The following is a 20,318-nucleotide window of genomic DNA, read 5'->3' as shown; positions in this document are numbered from 1 at the left end:
TGGGAGTGTTCAGAGAAAAGTAATTGCCAGGGTCCTACACAGGCAATAAGAATGCGACAGCCTTGAAGTATAGCAGTGAAAGTGTAGATGGGATTCTTGACCTATATAAAGCTGGACGGCTGAGCTAAATATAGAGCTGGCTACTTTTCACTGAGGACAGATGTTAGGACACGGGACTGTAATAATGGACAACGCCAGCTGTCCAAGTGAAACTGCAGGTCCATATTTTCACTGGGGATTAATTACAATAATCATGTGACTCAGCAGTAATTGCACTTTTTGCCAGTGGAGGACTGAGTCAATCATTAAGACTACACTGCAGTCACTGTTCATAGAGCCGGGCCAGAATCACCAGGGGACCTTACACTCAGCACACTCTCCTGCTTGTCTGGACCACTTGAAGTATATTCTGCCCTGGTTCTCCCTTGATGAAGGAGACTTGCAGGAAACATATATATTCAGAATCTGAAACAAATACATAATAACCTGTGTATCGTTTAGTAAAATAATATCTGGTTTGTATTAAAACAAAGCTTGTGGCATACTCAGAAGGTTTTATGCTTGAAAGGTCGAACAAGCATCAGATTTTCAATCAAATCAAGCTGATTTAACCAAAACAAACCTGTGAGATCAAGCTCTACATGCAAATGTATGCACCCTGGACGACACACTGGTCGTCAGTGCATCACAGGCCAACACATAAAGACAAACCTTAAACACTCACTCACAACCCCTCATTCTTAACAGACACACATCATCCACATCCACTTCCAACATGCTTCATACAACAGTTTTTATTGTTACAGCAGCACAATTCAATACACAGTGTTTTCTATATGTGTACAGTGGGAGAGAGGGTGACCGGCGTATACCTGTTCTCAAGATCTCTGACAACGAAGGTGGCTGGCATACATGCAATGTGAAGTCCTTGAAAAGCTGAATGCAGATCGATGACAATTGAATGAGGGAGGGTGGAGGCAACGGTTGAGTGGAAGAGGGCAGGTGGGGCAGTGACACGGAGCGTATTGTATGATGACCTTCATCACCACTTACTCAATTAATACTACATTATCAACACTTCAGTGGTACCGGGTCAAACCAATCCAGCATACAACACAACAAAAACCCTTCACACACATAAATACGATTCTGCAAAACTGAGGGGAGAGTCAAAGCGTCTTTTTAAGAGCAATGACTCTGAAAAAAGCAGAGAGAGCAGATGCCCTCACAGACAGCCACCGAGGCATCATAATTATTTTCCAACAAACTGTAAAAAGGCTGACAAAAGTCTGCCATCATCTGTGTCAAACAGATGGTTTTAGTCCTGGAACTGCTCTTGAAAAAGAAGCCAACCAACACTTAGTAGACTGCATTCTGACAGGCGTGCACTTACTGGAGGATGGGCGCTATGGTTTATGTTTGCTTTTCTCCGAGAGACGCAGTGAGCAGCGACTGAATGAGGAAACTATGAAGAAATTAAATGCTAATGCTTAAATATCCTGGAAAATACTCTCATTGGATTTCTTGCTTAGAGATTTAAAGATTGATGCCATTCTTATACCCACAGGATACATTGATATAGTGAAATCTTGTCTCTGTCCTCAGGCAATTGTTCTAACCATTTTTTTATGTTTACTGTATTTTCACAACTTTGATAATTCATTGAGCTGAAGTAAAACCATCTAACTTACGATATAAATTAAGATTCTAAGTATATATATTTTGGATGCATCAGTGGATCTCTTATCCGTTATGATTATTCAGATGATGACCAGAGGGAAGGAGGAGGACTGAAACCTCATATTGTCTAACACAGACTTTGACATCACGTTACACTAAAAACATTTTTGTTTGTTTGCTTCAAGTGAAAATAAATCAGCCAAATGATGAAAACGGCATCAGCAACTGAAGGGTTTTCAAATGGACTGCTGAAAGTGTGAGTCAAGAAGCTGAACCCTTTAATGTTGCACAGTTTGTAAGAAGAGAAAAGAACGAGCCACAACAGCAAATAAATCCGGATATCAGCATCTATGAGGCTCATTAAGCTGCTTTCAGACATGCACTGAACTCCAGGCATTTTCCAGAGGGGCTGTATGTGAGAATACAAATGTCTGAGTCAGTTTCTCAAGACATTTTCCCAGAACTTTCCCCACCAGCTTCCTAGTAAATTGTCCAAGTGAGCCCATGTGCCCATTTCTGGACATAGCAAGAAAACATCCAGAAAATCTACAGCGAGCGAGTGGGTGTCTTGATGATGTTTCTAACATATGATGGACATGAGACTGGAAGAATACAAATATCTCTGTCCTGAAGATGTCAACTTGGATAGACGAGATTCGGGAGCTTTTGACAACGCTGGAGCCTGTACAGAGTTTTTGTCTACTTTCTGAACATTAAAAAAAGAAAACTTGTGGTTTCCGTATGGGAATATTTGTCAGGAACAGAGACTTCCTGCTTGAGCATGTCAGGTCTTCATGTTTGCTGAGCAGCTGCTGGTTGTAGCTTCATATTTAGTGTGAAGCTTTGACAGTGTCAAAATGTCAAATCTATTTTTTAACATTCCAAAGTTTAGCACACACAGTGACCTGGATTATCAAGAAGGGTGTCGACACGGTATCAGTCATGGAAATGCTGGGGCGGCTATATAACTTGTATTGTGTTAAAAAAACATAACATCAGAGGAAACAAGTTTAATTTTAATGCCGACAAACTTAACTGAAAACTCCACAGCCCCAGATTTTCATTGTCTTCAGGCCCAAAAGAGAAACAATTTGTCAGATTTTGCGTGGCAGCTCTCTATGGAACCATACAAATACTTGATTCGATTATTTTCAGGCAGTTACTCCCCAAGACCTGTAAACACAATTTGATATGAAAAATGTGAAAAATCGCTTCCCTTTAAAGTCTAAAGTCTATTGAAGTTTAAACCATCCAAGAAACTTGGCCATACTCACTCATTTGTTAACTCACAAAGACAAATTTTCACCGTTTACTTGCTCTTAAACACTGTTCAACAGTGCAGGCTGCTTCACGTCTGAAAGTTAGAATTTTTCTCTTCACCCCAGAGTCAGTTCAGACAAGTGCACTTGCAAAACAGCATCTTGTTGGTCGATAAATAGATTAGTGTGTTTGATCAGTGTAATCAATTGGGCTGCACCTTGTGACCTTTTAACACATTTAAAAACACAAAAGCCCAGGATGTCTAAGTTCACCCTTCATCATCCCTATATCTTTACACAAATGGTAGACACACTAAGAGACCAGATGGGGAAAAAAAAAAAAAAAGACAAATGGAAAGAGAACAATTCCTTGCTCTATGTGGCAGGTGATTGTTTCTTGTTATATTGCTACTAAACGGTTACCTGCAAAGCTGCGAAGGGCTTGTGTCAGGGTGATCTATGTCAGCGTCCTGAGAGACCTAATAGAACTAAGCCATAAGGAATAGCAGGTTTCATTAACAACCTCGGGGGAGGAAGCACACACAAACCTTTATCTGTGTCCCTAAACAGCTTTGATTAGGGGATTGAAAGGGAGGCTGCATGCTAACGTCACCGTGTGTATGTGTGTGTTAGAGAGGAAGAAAAAAAAATTAAGTGTGTGAGTGAGAGCTAAAAGAAAGCAGATGAGAGTTACCATTGCTAGTGGTGATTGTATGGGCTTGTTGACATAGGTAGGCAGTAAATGATAGCTGCACTATGCTCCATTGACTCTCACTGGCAAAGAAATTGAATGGTAGGAAGGGTGGAGGGCCATGGCTCTGCTGGGAGTTTTACAGGGTAACACGCACGCACACACACATACACACACACAGAAATGGGAATGTCTGCTGAAAGCAATGAGGGATGTAGGTTAACACACTCAGCAGCACCCCATAATCCATTGGGAGTTTCTAGGGATGACGGTAAAAAACAAAGGCGGAGAGGAAGAGAGACAGAATACAGCAGCACGAGAGTCAAGACTTTTGCTAAAAATATGCTCAGCCTTGTCTTTGCATTCTCAATCCTCAGCAATGCAGCATCCTTACAACGGCAGTTAGGTATTAATGACAGTGATCAACTGGAAAACACTGGAGAATTTACACTCTTCTTCAAAAATTCAAGCAGTGATATTTCCCCTTAGTTTAGTAATTAGGGCAGAACGAGACACTTTAATTAAAAATCTTAATCATAGAGCACAACCTTGTATTTACATAAAGACAACAAAATGATTCACTGTTCAATCTAAAGTAGTTAAAATGTCAGTCCAGGGACACACAAAACAAGACAACCACTTGGCTGAGGATTTGAATCAGCTAAATGTCGATAACCCCCAAAAATGCATCATAATCCTAAACACAGAGACTCAACAGATTAATAAATTGATTTTTGAAGTTAAAGAATTAAATTAACACTTAACTTAACAACAATGAATGAAGTTTGACAAAGGATTATCAGATAATGGAACAGCAAAGGGATGAATCATTTTCTCTACATTATTCCATTTTACATTAAACATGTTGAGTATGACTGAAAAAAATCAGGTTTGTCTGAGTGTCTGCTGAAAAGCTCACAGCTTCATCCTATTTATAAAAACCTTCGGAAAGATATGTTTGCACAGAAAATAAAACCATCTCTGTAAAAGCTGGAAAAAGCCACTGTGCTGAATAAACAGTTCATATAACACTGACCAGCAGAATAACATTATGAACAAAATAATACGCTAAGAAGAAAAATCTACTCAGCTTCACCCTCTGTGTGATAAACCCATACACTGTACATAAAATGGACGACATAACAGCTCCCCAAAATGAAAGCAAAAAACATTTGGATCCATGCAATCCCACATCTAATCCTGCCTCCTCCATGTTAATGAATTGGACATGAAAACATCATGATTGACAGCTGAGACTAGCTCCCGAGCAGGACCTCACTACTGCGCCTCCATCACACAATCGCTTCTGCACAGACTCTGGCTCCAAATGCCCAAGATGGCAGCCCTCGTATCTGGGATAGTTTGGCTTCATTTCTGGATAGTGGGAGGACACATCGACCATCTTTATATTCAGGCTACATATAAGCAGAACAGTCTGGTAAATCTTGTATATAATGGATCTTTCTGTGGATCTCACTCTAAAACAAAACTGTCCATCTATAAGTTGTCAGACACTAATAATAGCAACCTGAACATGTCACAGCAGAAACACAAGGACTCTTAGATGATGTACTTTGATGTGGAGGAATGCCCACTTGTATTACACTAAAGCCGTTTCAGGCTGCCAGGTATAGCTTTCTTGCTAAATACTGGACCAACTCCAAGAATTTTAGTCCCTGTTAATCATTTAGATCCAAAAACATGAGGAAAAAAGGGCCCAGTCTTAGAAACACTAGAATAAGCTCTGAAACATAAATATGTGCACCATGCAGTTTGAGATTACAACAACCAGCTGCGTCTCAGGCTAAATCTCCCCCAAAGGATCCAAAGTCATTTTCATAAAATAACAAGAAAGGTCAGCAGCAACTGTGCTATCAAAACTAGCCTTTGAGATACGGTGTTGAGAGACAGCCCAGAGCTCTCATCTCCTTCTCAGTGAACGAGAGGAGTTTAAGGCTGTGTTGATGCAGGTCATTGGTACTGACGGGCAGGTAGTTATCATTCTGCATAGGCTCCCTCTCACAGTGTTGAAAAGTCAAAGGGATCCTGTTATGCAAACTTATGTCTATCTGAAAAATATAACTTCAGACTAACATGGTGGTGTACAGGAAAGTCACCTTTGTGCAAATAGAGGAGTGTATGAACAGGGTACTAATGAAAGAAACTATGAGCTTCCACCTTTACTGGACATGAAAAGTCAAGTGAAAAGAACTCACAACATATCTTTCTCTTTAGTGAAGTTACCGCTCTCCCTCTTGTTAAAGTGAAAGCATTAATGGTACTGTAACAAAGCCTTTTCTGCATTACTGCTGATATCTTCACCTCTGTTTCTAAAAGAACGTCCTGTCTGCATGACCCTTGGTTACCAAAATATTTTTGTCCAGATGAGAACATAAAAACGACTGCAAATGCTCAAACAAGCATATCAGGCCAATAGGTGGTGATAAAGTCTACATTAACAAACCATTAAATTAGCAAAGAAAGCTGTGGTCTGGGTAAAATTGGGCGAGGCAGATGCCTGTGAACACCTGTAATGTGGTGCAGTAATGGTAAATTAAGTTGTAACTTATAATTAGACCTAGCAGTGCTAACTAAACACAGAGAAAATGGTGTATAACCCCCATTGTGGTTGTTTCTGGCACATGCTCATTACATAAAGCAACTAGGCATTCACAAAGTAAGCTGTAATGTTTCCAAAACGCAAAATTTTATATGTACACATGGATACACAGAAATGGTAGCTTTTGAAAATCTGTACTTTAGAATGCGTATGTAAAAATCTAATTAATGACTTAAAACGACTGTTTGAGTTTGAAATTTGAAAAAAATTCCATATTGGTGTGGACAGGGTGTAAGACACCTCCATGGTGCAGCATACTACATCTCGGATAAGGCAGCAAGACAAATATTTGACCTTGACCTAATATGTTCTCGCTTTGGACTCTGCACAGACACAGTAAGTCCTCATTACAAAAACATGAAGGCTATTAAATGGAGGATTTGGCCACACATCCACAAGCTCCTGTGGTGTGGAGTGTGTATGTCTGCACGTAACAATATCTGAAACAACACATTTACACACACACACACACACACACACACACATGCACGCACACACACACACACACACACACACACACACACACACACACACACAGACCTGACTGACCACTTATGTAAATATGGGTGAACAAAAATAACAGGAATGCACCTGAGTAGCGTTTCCCTGCAGTGTAGCCCGACTCACAGTTGACTCCAAACAGTGTCAACATTATGAGTCAATATGAGCTTCTTGTTATGCTAATGGAAGATACGTGTCACATTGGATATGCTGCATGCATGATTGGACAAACAGAAGTAGAATAGATGCAAGTTATTCCTGTTTGCGAAGACGCTCTAAACAGCAGTGAGCTGGTTACTCTTGAGGATTCCCAAGGTTAGTGGAATCAGGCATCAAAACATATACAGCGGCTACAGCTTTCCTTGGTGGCTACACAAGAAACTACTTCATCCTTGACATCGAACCAAATTTAATTTACTAAAAACTGTGCTAAAATGTAAAATGTTTAAGACCTTGGGGACGTCAGTCAAGCTCTGTTTGTACTCACCCACACAGAAGTAAGAAAAAAACAACACTTACACTTGTGTTCATGAACTATACTAAGGTTTTATGGGTTTCAATTTTGAATTTAGATAAAAAATAGACTAAACCTAATATAAAAAATATATATTTGCATTACCCAGAAACCATAAAACTTAGTGGCCCTTGTACACTTATGGTACACCCCCACTGGAGGGTTTAATTATTTTGATAATTATTATTATCATCCTTGTGAGTATGGGCACTTAATTACCTGCACATCTCCATCCACCTTCTACTTGACCAGAGGTGCAATGAGCCAGAATAAGTGAAAACATCTGGTTGCAGAGCCCTTAACACAAACCTTGTCCTACACACCAAACTTCACATAAACCATCTTAATTGGTGGGAAAAACTATTTTAATAAATTACAGGTTTATCAGACAGCAATATCCCATCCAACCCCAATGTGAGTGTTTACAGAGATATGTGTAAATGGTACATTCAGTTGCATAATGTTTGTGTGTTAAACTGCACTAGGTTTATGTTACCCTGTCCCTGACACGCATGGTTATGCTTGTGTTCCAGACACAGCACAAACGACCATAAATTCACTCAAATTAAAGTCATGGCGTTACTCACATATTGTAAACTGAAGACATATCCAGGCAGTAAGAACTATAATCAGCTGACAATTGTCTTGATCTTCATAAACTCTGCTTGAACTCTGTAACCGTTCACTGAACTGTCTACATAATGTGGTTTATTTAACATAGATTTTCTATAATTATACGTACAATTCTTTAACTATACTATATATATGTATAAAATATACTATATTTTAACTAAATGTACATAAAAAAGCCATGTCAAGTAGACTAGCCCAGCCAGCGTGACCGATCTGTCCATACTCAGCCCAAGCTGAACCACTGTGTGCATTGTATTGTTTTCACACTGACTGACAACACTTACAGCTGGCAATTATTTACGTTTAGAAATTAAAGAAGCAATGCATCAGTATTACAATGCAATGTGGAGGAAACACAAACATCTGAATTTAGAGTCATTATAAGCCTACATGGACACTGCATAGCATCATTGAGGATGATATTAAAGAGCCAGTCAGACAGGATATTATGCATGACCCTCACCTTCTCTGGTGCACATATTGCAGTTGGAGCAAAAGGAGAGATTGCATTGCTCTGGTACATTGCCCCAGCTTCAATGATGGAAAACCGCAATTTAATCTCAGGGCAAAAATAGACAATGACATACAAGACAAAAAAAAACACATAAAATATGAGACAAGTTTTTAGACACATACATCCCCCCTCTTCTCCTCTCTCCATTACGTCCTCATTATCATCACCTCATCACTTAGACAAGGACTTGGGATGAGCTGTGCCCCTAGCATGCCTCAGCTGCATGTCAGGCCACATTTATTAAATCTCTCTGCTCCATCTTTGGCTTCAAATACCACATCTCATTTTCTCATCTCTTCGACCTGTATGTGTTTTACTGCAAAGAGATGATCTAGATAAACAGAACCTGATGAATGACTGACCTGGACGTACCAGAGCACTAGCACCTTCTTTAAAATGGATGTTAAGTTGACAGCCGTATTTGTAACACTCCTGTTAAATGTAAAAGTAATTACTCATGGCTGGTAATACTGTAGCTTGTCAATAGAATATGGGCCTTTTCCCCCATTTTTCTCTCCAAGTTGCATGTTGATGCCACGGTGCAGCATTGGCCGAATTAGATATTTTCATATTCTACCCATGAGCCTTAATGCCTGAGGGATCTCACAGATTATTCAGAGGAACTGTGCGGAAACTAGGCATTTTTAGTACTGAAGGAAAATGAGGAGGCCATGTGTGCATATTTTTCAGCTCTGGGTGTTTTCTCTTCCTCTTTTACATACAGTCCACATGCATGTGGTGTGTGCATGGTTCTGTGTGTTAAGATTACAATGAACTGTATTGTAGGGTATGTGCAGCAACTTTGTGTGGATGTACTAATGTAATGTGTGTGTATGCATGGTTAACCTTGTGTGTGCTTTTGTGCGTGTGTAAACTCATTCCACCTGCATTAAATGCAATTATTTGATGCTTTCCCTTTCCCCTCTCCCTCACACACACACACACACACACACACACACACACACACACACACACACACACACACACACAAGGTTCCAACATTCCCTTCCATGTGCAAACCACTGATAAAGTGTTTCCCAACAGCCACACACTCAAATGCTTTGGCCTTAAGTGTCCTTTTAGTCCCCCCACCCCCCACCCCCCAGAGTGCTTCAGTACATATGTTCCTTTATTCACTGCTACACCGATTAAGCAGGAAGGCACCATAAATATACATTAATATGTTTAATAATTACCCTCCTTATTTCATTTTCATCTTTTCCTAGACTTAATTTTCCTGTGGTTCATATGAGCAGCTAATGACTGTGCAATGGAAAAATGGTGACATATGTAAGTGAGTGTTTGACTGCCACAAGGGAGAGCTGAAGAATCACTCCTCTGAGGAGTGTAATTAGTGACTCTGCTTAACATTTGGAACACATACAGACACACACACACACACAGTATAAGTGGATCAGATAGTTGCTGATCTTTAGTCTTTCAGGTCAGGCCCAGAAGTGTACGAAAGAGTTGCCTCTCAGTGAATAACTGAGAATTGGGGCTACAGCGCAGGCTCAGGCACTGTGGTGGAAAAGCAGCATTATGATGATAGCAGGCTACACTTTCACTGGTGGGACAGCGAAGAGAGGCTCTGTCTAATGGGAATGGATGAACAAGCCATGGAACCAGGCAGCAGAGGCACTGGTGTGTGATAATAGTAGCCTTGCGATGGTAAATCTCTGATACACACACACGTGCACACAGACACACTCACACCAATGCGAGAATACAAATTCATATCAAATCTCAAACTGTGCTGTAGAACTGGGTCATAGAGTGCCTCTCCTACAGAGTGCATAAAGTTTTATAGATAACAAGAGGAGTGAGAGGGAGCTACAGTGTGAGAGACTGAGGGTGCAACAGAATGAGTGCAGGGGACAAAGCAGGCCTGAAATAGAAATATGAAACCTGGAGAGTTTGCCACTAATTTGAAAAACGCATACTCATCCTCTGTAAACTTTATTGGCACCTGGGCACTCTTCTTTACATGATGCAGTTACACAACACCATTTACTGCTGTGTTTGGGTGACGGACGCTTACTTCCCTTTTGGAGATAATAATCTTTCCTCCCATGTGTACACATAACATGCATTATTGAGAGACCTCTGTGCCACTGACATCTTAGCAGCTCCTGTAGCACATGGGTTATGTTGCTCTTCGCAGTTACCCATTTTCACTATGCTAGATTTAGAAGGTGCATGTCTGCAAAGCAAGGCAAAGTCTATACTGCAGGGAGACGTACAACCCCGCACTACTTATTCAGTAATAAAAGTGCCCACAGAGTTTGGCAGAGAGGCAGGATATAGCCATGCAAATGTATGCAAATCAATTACTCACTTGAGTTTGAAATTAAATGCAACGAAATCCTGAACAAATGACATTTCATGAATAAGCTGAAGGTAATCAGTTTAAATCACATTTTACATGGCTATCAGAGGCTATACCACTAAAATACAAGCCCGACAACCATGACACAGCATGAGGCTACAGTAAATAATACAGGTCATGTACCGGCTGTATCTGCACTGTGTTTGCAATTAGCAGGACAATTAAGAGCCCTGATGTTAAGGTGATTAGTTATTTCATTGTAAATAAACTCTTCCCGCTCAGTATGGCTACTGACGCATTACTCAGGCGAGATATAGGAGCGTTTCTAAGGTGCAGCAGCTCCTTCATTCAGTGTGAGTGATGGTCACAGGGGATTCAGGCAAGGAGTCCAAGTCCATATAACACATAACCACAGAGAGATTTACTACAAGCTCTCTGCAGGTTCCAGGGAAAATCTGCACTGAGGTCACTGTTCACAGGCCTATAGTGTGACTGCGTATTTGGTGTGGAAGAGGGTTATTAGCAATCACAGATACTACAGCTTTATCTTTCAATATTAAATAAGAATACAGGACTGAGGTTAAAGGTGCACTAATCATATTGTAAAAATAATTATCTGTGGGGAAATATTTCACTCAGTGTGACAGCCCCACATATTACAGCAATGCTCTAAGCTATGTGGAGCAGTTTTGGACCTTTCAGCTCATTGTTTTGGTTTTGCACAGAAGAAGCTAATACACCACCTATGTATGCATACTACCCAGCCAATCACCAAACAGCAGACTAAGTAAGCCATTAAAGCCATATTCAGACATTAAGTCAGGAAAATGTCCGCACAATTGGGTCCAGTGGCACCAATGGAGAGAATGCAGGAAATTAGAAATCACATGTTTTCATTTACAGCACATCAACACTGGGGATGATTCTCATCACCAGAAGCTCTTCAATCTCTTGAATCCTCCTGTATTGTTACAATAAGCTCTCTCAGACAATTTACTGGAGAACTTCCAGAAAAAACTCCAGAGAATGTTCAAATCAACCGTAATATTTGTGGTCTCACATACAACCCTTTCGGATCATTTCTGGAGAACTTGCAGAGTTCAGTGCATGTCTTAAAGCAACATAACTGGTGAACATAGTTGAACCATTAGCTGTTAGAGCCACATAGTTTTGCTCAGGATTTGGTGGAGACTGAGACAGAGCTTAAAATATGAATATTTGACTGTAATTGAAAGGCATGAGAATGATGCTCCATATCAGAATGCATACAAAGAGAAAACCCCACAACTGTGTAAGGTGAGTTGATAGTGTGTTTACAGCTTGTTGCAGTGCCTAAAAAAATAACTCAAAGTTATAACCCCAGGCAAGAGAACACTGAGGACACACTGCTCTGACACAAGTATATTTTCAACACAAAGAGCCAAGCAGGCCTCTACACGTCTGCATACAGATACATATCGTCACCTTCGGCAGCTATTTTAAAAGTGCCCTCAGACGACACAGTGCCCTCGCTGCCAACCAATTTCCTTTTAGATGACTTCAGTTTTAAGTACTTATCTTTTGTTCGGACTTTTCATCTCAATCAGGACACAAGTAGTGATAAATTCCTTCTATTCAGCATCCAGCTTCCAATCTTGATTGAATTCACTTCTATATTTACTCATGGATTCACAGAGACAGCACTCTTTAAATAACACATTCAAAATGTAGTTCCTGTGAATCATTTTAGACATTTTTTATAGGTGGATAGCAAAAATACTATCAGGTAAACCTAGACTGAATTTCTGCACTGACCCAACATATCATCAATAATTCCTTTTAATTCAGATGTCTGGTCTTTGGTTTTAAAAGGTACGGACTTCAAAGAAACAACTCCAACTGGTCTTTTTCTGTTGTTTTAAGAGTGTGTCTGTGTTTTATTCAGGCATGTGTGTCTGGTGCTGTGTTGGTCTGGATGCTGGAGAGTGTCTGGAGCACCTCTGTGAGCTGTTTGGTTGTGCAGGAGCTGCAGGAGGGTAAGAAATTCTCCTCTTCATTTCAATGGCTTCTGGTGCCCACAAGAGAAACAGATCTTCACAAGGACTGAGTCTATAAATCCACCACTCCTACTCAAAACGACACAGCAAGGAACCTTGAAAAAAAGTGACCTGAATCAAAGTTCAGGCCTTACAGGAAACAAAAACAATCCGTGACAAACATCCTAACCAGCCACACATGAAAGTGGGCCTGGGACAAGAGACAGGAGCTAAAATGCTGTGTGAATTCATGAGAATAAGGAATGAGCTTTGAGACAGACAGCCCTGTAGCAGAGTGAACTTTACTGAGAGAACAAAATAAAAGTAAAAATCACATACACGCACACTGGAGCTGGTCAAATACCAATTTCCTCTCTACATATGCTCAGCACCGGTTTAAATCCTGAGCTTATGAGGAGGAGTTGGTCGAAGACATATTGGTTTTGAGATTCACTGAAGGGAATCAATCCTTGCCTCATGGAGACAAAGTAGTCCCACTTTCCCTCTGCTGAGTGAAGTCAACTCAAATTAACTGACTGAGCGGGGATTAGAACACTGTATTGAAATGAAGCATCTGTTCCTCTGAGGGCAGAGTGATTGTACCCTCGTCGTTGTCAGTGCTGCAGCATCCAAGCTGCTTGGCCAACAGAACTAACTTGAACTGTGAATAATGGGCTCATCCACAGGTCAAACAGCCCAGAATGAATCATACATCCTCATGAAAAATACTCATCTTTGAAATGTTTTCTCACTGGATGAACCAACAAGCGAATCAAGAGCGTCTCCTCTGTTTGTCCGTGCGCGTTAGGCACGCATCACTGACTGTCAGAGCAACACAGTTGAGCTCAGACAACACGCAGGCCACAGATCCTCAGGCCAAAACTGTGTGCATGTTTAAATAAAGAACCTGAATATGTTATCTGTCATTATTTAGCACAGGTAGCTCCCAGTGATTCTTTGCAGTTCCTACTACTACTACACAATGCTTGGATAATCCTGAAGTAAGGAGGATGTCGTGTTCTCACTTTTCTTTACCTTCTACATGCTGACGTAAGCAAGCGGTATTAAGTTTTTGGGTTATTCGTTCGTTCCATTCTTGTCAACACGATATCTCATGAACGCCTTGGGGAAATGTCTGCTGTTTGGTACAAATGTTCGATTTTGACTTAATTTGACTCAAGTTCAAAGGTCAAGGTCACTGTGACCTTAACAAAACATGTTTTTAGCCTTTAGAACATTCAGTCTGCCTTAGAGATTCAAATTTTGATCAATTGTCACTTGGACAAAAAGATGAACTGATTAGATTTCAGAGTTCAGAGGTATCAGTGACCTCATATGTCTCTGGGAAAGGATTTATGCAGACTAAAACTGTGGAGGTATAAACCGCAGGGAAGTAATTGTAGTTTTAATAATCATTTTAATAAACTCTAAAGAAGACTGTCTAGACGTTTTGGTTTTTTGACCCATCACATAAAATACTTGCCATCACTCCACATCTGTCCTGTGACTGGCACTACTATAGATATTTTACTCCTTATTTGATTAAACAGTAATCCTCCAGAAAAAGAACAGCAAGTCTGAATGAATATTTTTGTAGAAACTTCTTTTTTCTACATTCCTTATTCTAAAATTCATCTTAAATCCAAAGAGTCTGTTCGTGGTTCATGTTCACGTGGAAAACGCACTAACATCTGAATATTGATGGAAATTGTTGACATTTAGATTATTTAAAAGCATTGTGGCAACACTTCCAGTATGATTGGAGGGCTTCATGGCATCTCCAGGAACAAAGTCCCAACCAAACAACCAGAAACACAAACATGCAGTTTGATGAGAGGGCAGTAACAAATCTGTGCAATTCAACAGCCACAACAACACCTTCACAAAAATGTGTGTGTGCATAAACACAAAGGTGCAAACACACTGCAACTAAAACAGTCAATCGTGCAAGATGCAATTATATCCAGTGACCTGGGATCACCAACAGGAAATGAAAAGCATAACAAAGGAGAGCCAAGAAACAGGTGTGCCAAAGCAGCATTTAAAAAAAAAACCCAAATATGAGAGCTAAGGGAAAAGGAAATTCACGACGACAGTACAAACAGGACAGAGATCATTTTATTTGAACAGTTAACAGGTAAAAGGAAAATATCCTGCCCATTGAATCACACAAACTGTTCGCATGCAAAGCAACAAGATCTTTATTCAGAATGACAAGAGGGAATTTCCAACCCTTTAGTCTAAGACATGGGGGAACAGGTTCTGAACTCCAGACCAAACCATGAACCAATTTGCGTGTCTGTGCAGTATTTCCATTTACAAGATGGCCTGAGATCCAGCAGATGGAATCTAGTCCCTGGTACCCATGGTAAACTTTCACACCTCTCCTATAGCCTCTGCGGCACAGCTCTTCAGTCAAGACTGCAATGTGTGATTACCATGCCTGTGACAAAACTATCTCTTTGGGCGACAAGTATATAAGAATTTTCTACCTTCTGTCAAAAAAGGCCACATGATACCTCATTGTTCAGTCAGAAACATTCTCATCAGTATTGTGACTACTGCAACTGACCTGAAAATAATTCAATCAGTCTTCAATTAACCTAAGCCCAATATGTATCTCTTTAGACTGTGAGTAGAAGCCAAAGTACCAAGAGAAAAACCCACAAGGGCCGAACATGCAAAGTCCACATATAAAAACCGCGGCCGGGATTTGAATCGTGAACTTTCTTGAGGTGAGGTGATAGCGCAAACCACCACACCGCCAATTAATTGTATTCAATTTAATTGTATTTGTGTAGCGCCAAACCACGACATGCATTATCTCACTGCACTTTACGTAGTAAGGTCCGGACCTTACAATATTGAAGAGAAACAAAACAGATCTCATAATAAACACTTGGCGTCAGAAGAGAGAAAACACTCCCACACCCAAGTAGCTTAGTTGCACACAGTCAAAATCTTTCTTTCTTTCTAGCTCCATGATGGTCCCCTTTTGGCTCCATTGCCTCGTCTATATTAAAATGTTTTTGAAAAACAAAATGTTAACCAACAGCTCCACCTCCACTTAAAACATGACAGCTGCTCCTTTTCATTTGATTCATTTAACCACCTCTAAGAAAAGACACTTGTTCCCATCCCAATCTATCACAAAAAACAAACAAACAAAAAAGTAGATCAGAGTACTGTATTCCCACACGTTAAAAAAACATCCTTGATAGAAACAACCCTGGCAGCTTCTGCAACATCTGTGGATTGGTTTCTTTTCCCACCTCGTCTCAGTTTGATGCTTAAGTCGGTCTGTCAGTTCTTGTGTGAAGAGAGGTAATCTTTGGACTCGAAAGTTGCAATTTTATTTAGCCTGAGGGAATGTAGGGAGAAGTGGATCCGGTATGACAGAAACAACACACTTACCTAAGACTCAAGGTCAGTCGCTCATCTTTAGCCCTCAGCAGATCACCGACAGAAAATGTGGCACTGCCCAGGAAGTTGCTCTGCGGAACCAGAGAGAGAAGACAAAAGCCGATTAACAAGAGGTGGAGTATTTCAGCACCGAGTGAACAGTTAAAAAAATTAAGCAACAGAAAAAGACAGGTATTTTCTTCTTTTGATCATATCGCAGTGACAGACACTATGCGTCAAAAATCACTTCAAGCCCTGAGATTTAAAGAAGCAAAGATGTTGACACGAAGCGTGGACACACAATCCACTCCCCCTTTCAGTCTCTTTCTCGCTGCTCTGACAAAACGTGTTTGCTGCAGGCGTGATGTGAACAGGGGTGTCAGCGCACCAGAACTGGGTCACGGAGAGAGAGGTAGGGGACGAGCCCATCAGTAAAGAAGAGAGATGATCCACATTTGTAGAAAACAAACACACACACACAGACACACATGCAGACAGACACGTGCTGCACCTGCAAGTAACATCGTCAACATGCTAGCTTGTGCTGGAGGAGGGGAGGGTTAAGACCACGCCAAGGTCACAGGCTTGTTGCACACAAAGCTAAAATAAAATGCAGGTAATTAACAACGGGTACAAAGGTGATTCCACACATTTCATCCCACTGGCATAGACTCAATATCCTTGGCTATATATTTTTTCTTTTACAACATTATTGATGACAGTACAATACAAAAACAACTTGTGTCTTGCCCCAGTGTGCTTCTCTAGAACAGTGAAAGGCTCGACTATACCTGTGAAGATAGAAGAAAAGACATTTTTGTAAATGGATGCAAAGCACACCAGAGAGCTTCCTTGCACCACATACATTTTAATTTTCCCCCTTATAGTGAAGAGACAACAGAAAAGGAGTCAGCCTTTGAAATGATGCAACAGATCAGTCTGTTCCTTATAAAGCACAACAACAATTTTTTTCATATTCTCGACTGACTTCTTTTTTATTGATCAAAAAATGTCATAAAAATATTAGAAAGTAACTCCAGCCTTGTATGTGAAGAGCAGCGCAGTGGTGTTGCCTCACAGCAAGAAGGTTCTGGATTTGAACCTGCATAAAATGATCACATCTTAAAATGTATGGCAGTTATTTTATAAAGTAATAAAAAATAAACTCTACCTCATTAACTGTTTCAGCGGTTGTCACAACATTACAAATCTACATATAGTGTCTTCTTGGTTTTTTAAATATCCCTATTGTAAAGGGACAGAAAGCCCTTTGTAGTGTGACAGCAGTCCCTGACCTTGTTACCTTACATCAACAATAACTCTAATGAATGTAAAGGTGGACAAAATGACAGCTTCCCCGAATAGAAGTCAAACACAGTCTGGCTCAGGCTAAAATATTCTGTCCGAAACCCAACCGAGCCAGAGAGAAATGAGCTGAGTCTGAGCCAGCACCTGAAAGGAAAAACCTGGATTGGAAATGGTCAGATAATAAGAGTTGAGATATCAGTGTCTCAGTTGTGAATTACTGTAAAAAGAGAATGTGGAACAGTGTCATAGAGTTGGGGTCGCATGGCAGCAGTGGTTAAGTGGCCGTGACGGATCAGAGCAAGCACCCTGACACACAGGTCTCATGACTGTTACGTTCCCTATAATAAGGTAATGAGAGGCATGACTCTGATGTTTAACTTCATGAGATTAGATTTTGTCTGCTGCAGAAAATATTTTCACGCTGCTGTTATTCGGACATTCCATTTTTTTTTTCCTCTTTTCTTCAATTGTTCGCAGTTGAAGCTTTAATCTAGCTTCCTCCCTCTTCCTCCCCCTTCACTCCCTTTTCTCCCCTTTCTTGGTCTCCCTGCAGTCTCCTGTAGACAGGAAAAGGCCATCCTGTCTACTGACCTTTTCTCTCAATCATTTTCTCGCTGCTACCTCATACCAATCCCTATATGCTTACGGCAAAACACTGCCCCAAACACGCTCCCATGTCCCAGCCCACTCACAAGTGGGCAAACACTGAGGCACACACGCATGCGTACACACAGAAAGAGAAAGAGGAAGAGACCCGAACACAAGGTTGGTCAACAGTGTGATGTGAAACTGAAAAATAGTCAAAGGTAGAAAAGAAATTTACTCAGAAAGACACACAAACCTAACAACCACATTCACTTCCATGTCTTCATGAATTAAACAGAGCCAGGATACCCAGTAGGCAACACTTAATATGCACAACGTCATATTCCTCAGCACTGACGTGTTATGGCCAATCCCAGTTTGCCCTGATAAGCCAGGGCACCAGGCACAGAAGGGCATAACACACCATGGAGGAACATTATATCCCTATGTAGCCATTACTCGCGAGCCAGTACAGAACGCCTGGTAAATGGTCTTAAAAATCCATTAAAAATACCGTCTTCTTACGCAAGATCAAAGTGGCTATACCACAGAAAATGAGCGAAAGATGGAGGCAAGAGGAGGAGTGGAGTGAGAAAAGAAGATAAATGATGCTCTTCCAGGATCATGGAGGATTGATTATGATGGTCTCGCTCTGTTCCCTTCTCACATGCTCTGGCTCTCTCCTCTTTCTATCCATCTTTACGCCTGCTCCTGCTCATTGTCTTGACTGCTTCTATTGGCCATGTGAGAAACTTTTGATCTATGACCCCCTTCACAAGTTTTCAGAAGAAGTGACAGTTTTTTTGCTGGTGAGATGATTTTACATGAACCGAGAGACAAATACACGCTTCAATTGAGGATTGAAACTGAAAGGCACTTGTGCAGGAGGACGCAGAGCTGGCATACTGTAAGTCTACCGCAGGCAGCTTGTCTGTGGCTTTTTGAAGGCCAAAGTGTCTGCCCATCACTTGGCAGAGGTAAATGGTCCAACTCAAGCTGTAGATCTATTGATTTTCTCAATGCCCTAGGTGACAGAGTGACACACACACATAGACACACACTAACTCTCTCCATCATTCCCTCTCTCCCTATATGTCCCTCACTCACACACACAGACTGCAGAGAATACCTGGAGGAGAGGGCATTCATTCAGATGCTACGCCAACAAATGACATTTCATATAAATGGCAGCAGTGACAGTTTTGGCACTCGCTGAATAATATGCATCTGGCACACATTTATGAACATAAGCAGATTTATAGCATGGGAGGTCAGTGGTGTCTACATAGATATGCTGCTCCTCCACTACAAACAGGGCTTTACAAATTGGCCTAATTAAGTCGTTAGAGATGTCATGACATGCCATTTACACTAGCATGCAAATGTGTGCAGTCGGGCAAGCAAATTATGACCACAGTGGGTTATAGACTGACAAAGAGTGAGATCACACAGAAAATCCACATACAGTTTACTTTAACAAACACAGACACACACACACGGAAGTCCACTTACAGTTCTGTTGCACACAGTCCTAGCAGCAAGCAGGTAAACCGGTGGAGAAAAGAGCTACAGAAATATGTAGAGGCCAGAGACAGAAAGCAAGACAGACTGAAATAAAGTAGGGACAGAAAAGAGATGTTATGTCTTCCTTCTTCCTCTTAATGAGCTCCAGGACGATCTTTCCCGTCAGTCCTCAGTTAGAGTAACTCCATGTATATCTGCTCTTTAGAGTGCTGCAGGCAACACTGGCTGATACATGCATTGTAAACATGCACGCACATGAAACACATGCACACACACAAACACACCGCAGCCTACACCGTGACTGAGAACTGGCGAGAGTGAGCTATTGGCGCTACCGCTGTTGCGGCTGGGGCTGGCTTGACAGTAAGAGAGAGAGAGAGAGAGAGAGGAGGGGGGAGCCACGAGAGGGGAGGGAGGAAGTCGACAAATACAAGCAGTTGAGCGAGAGGAGGAGGAGGGGAGAACAACACAGAAGAGGAAGAGACTGAAAGGAAGGAAGACAGACAATTAAATGGGTAGAAATCTGAGATAGCAACATAGAAAAGAGAGGAGAGAGAAAGATAGGGAATGATATAAAGGAAGAAAGGGGGAGGGAGGGATGGAGGGGGTGAGATGGAGACAGGCAGAGACAGAGTTGTGTGTCACACCTCGACCGCAGCCTGTGACTCAGACGGCCAACAGGAAAAGAAACACTTGTTATGGCTACTTGAATGAACACGAGTTATGACCACACAGTGCACGGT

At 41.1% G+C, this 20,318-nt stretch overlaps 1 protein-coding gene across 19 annotated transcripts in view; it reads right to left on the bottom strand.

Annotated features, from left to right (window-relative positions):
• The window catches only part of inpp4b (inositol polyphosphate-4-phosphatase type II B), a 183,097-nt gene that overhangs the window by 55,877 nt on the left and 106,902 nt on the right, over window positions 1-20,318 (bottom strand). For 13 of the 19 annotated variants that reach the window (XM_020101330.2, XM_020101329.2, XM_020101333.2 and 10 more), the window contains one exon: window positions 16,171-16,250. In XM_020101330.2, coding sequence (XP_019956889.2) covers window positions 16,171-16,250 — 80 coding nt within the window. Of the gene's footprint in view, window positions 1-16,170; window positions 16,251-16,888; window positions 16,950-19,563; window positions 19,933-20,318 lie in introns of those variants that run through there. The other 6 variants (XM_069530716.1, XM_069530719.1, XM_020101338.2 and 3 more) reach the window with 3 other exon arrangements.

The sequence above is a fragment of the Paralichthys olivaceus genome, chromosome 8, assembly GCF_024713975.1.
Source record: "Paralichthys olivaceus isolate ysfri-2021 chromosome 8, ASM2471397v2, whole genome shotgun sequence".
Lineage (NCBI taxonomy): Eukaryota > Metazoa > Chordata > Actinopteri > Pleuronectiformes > Paralichthyidae > Paralichthys > Paralichthys olivaceus.
The sequence above is the reverse complement of the archived record's forward strand: the minus strand, read 5'-3'. Positions and strand labels throughout refer to the sequence as shown.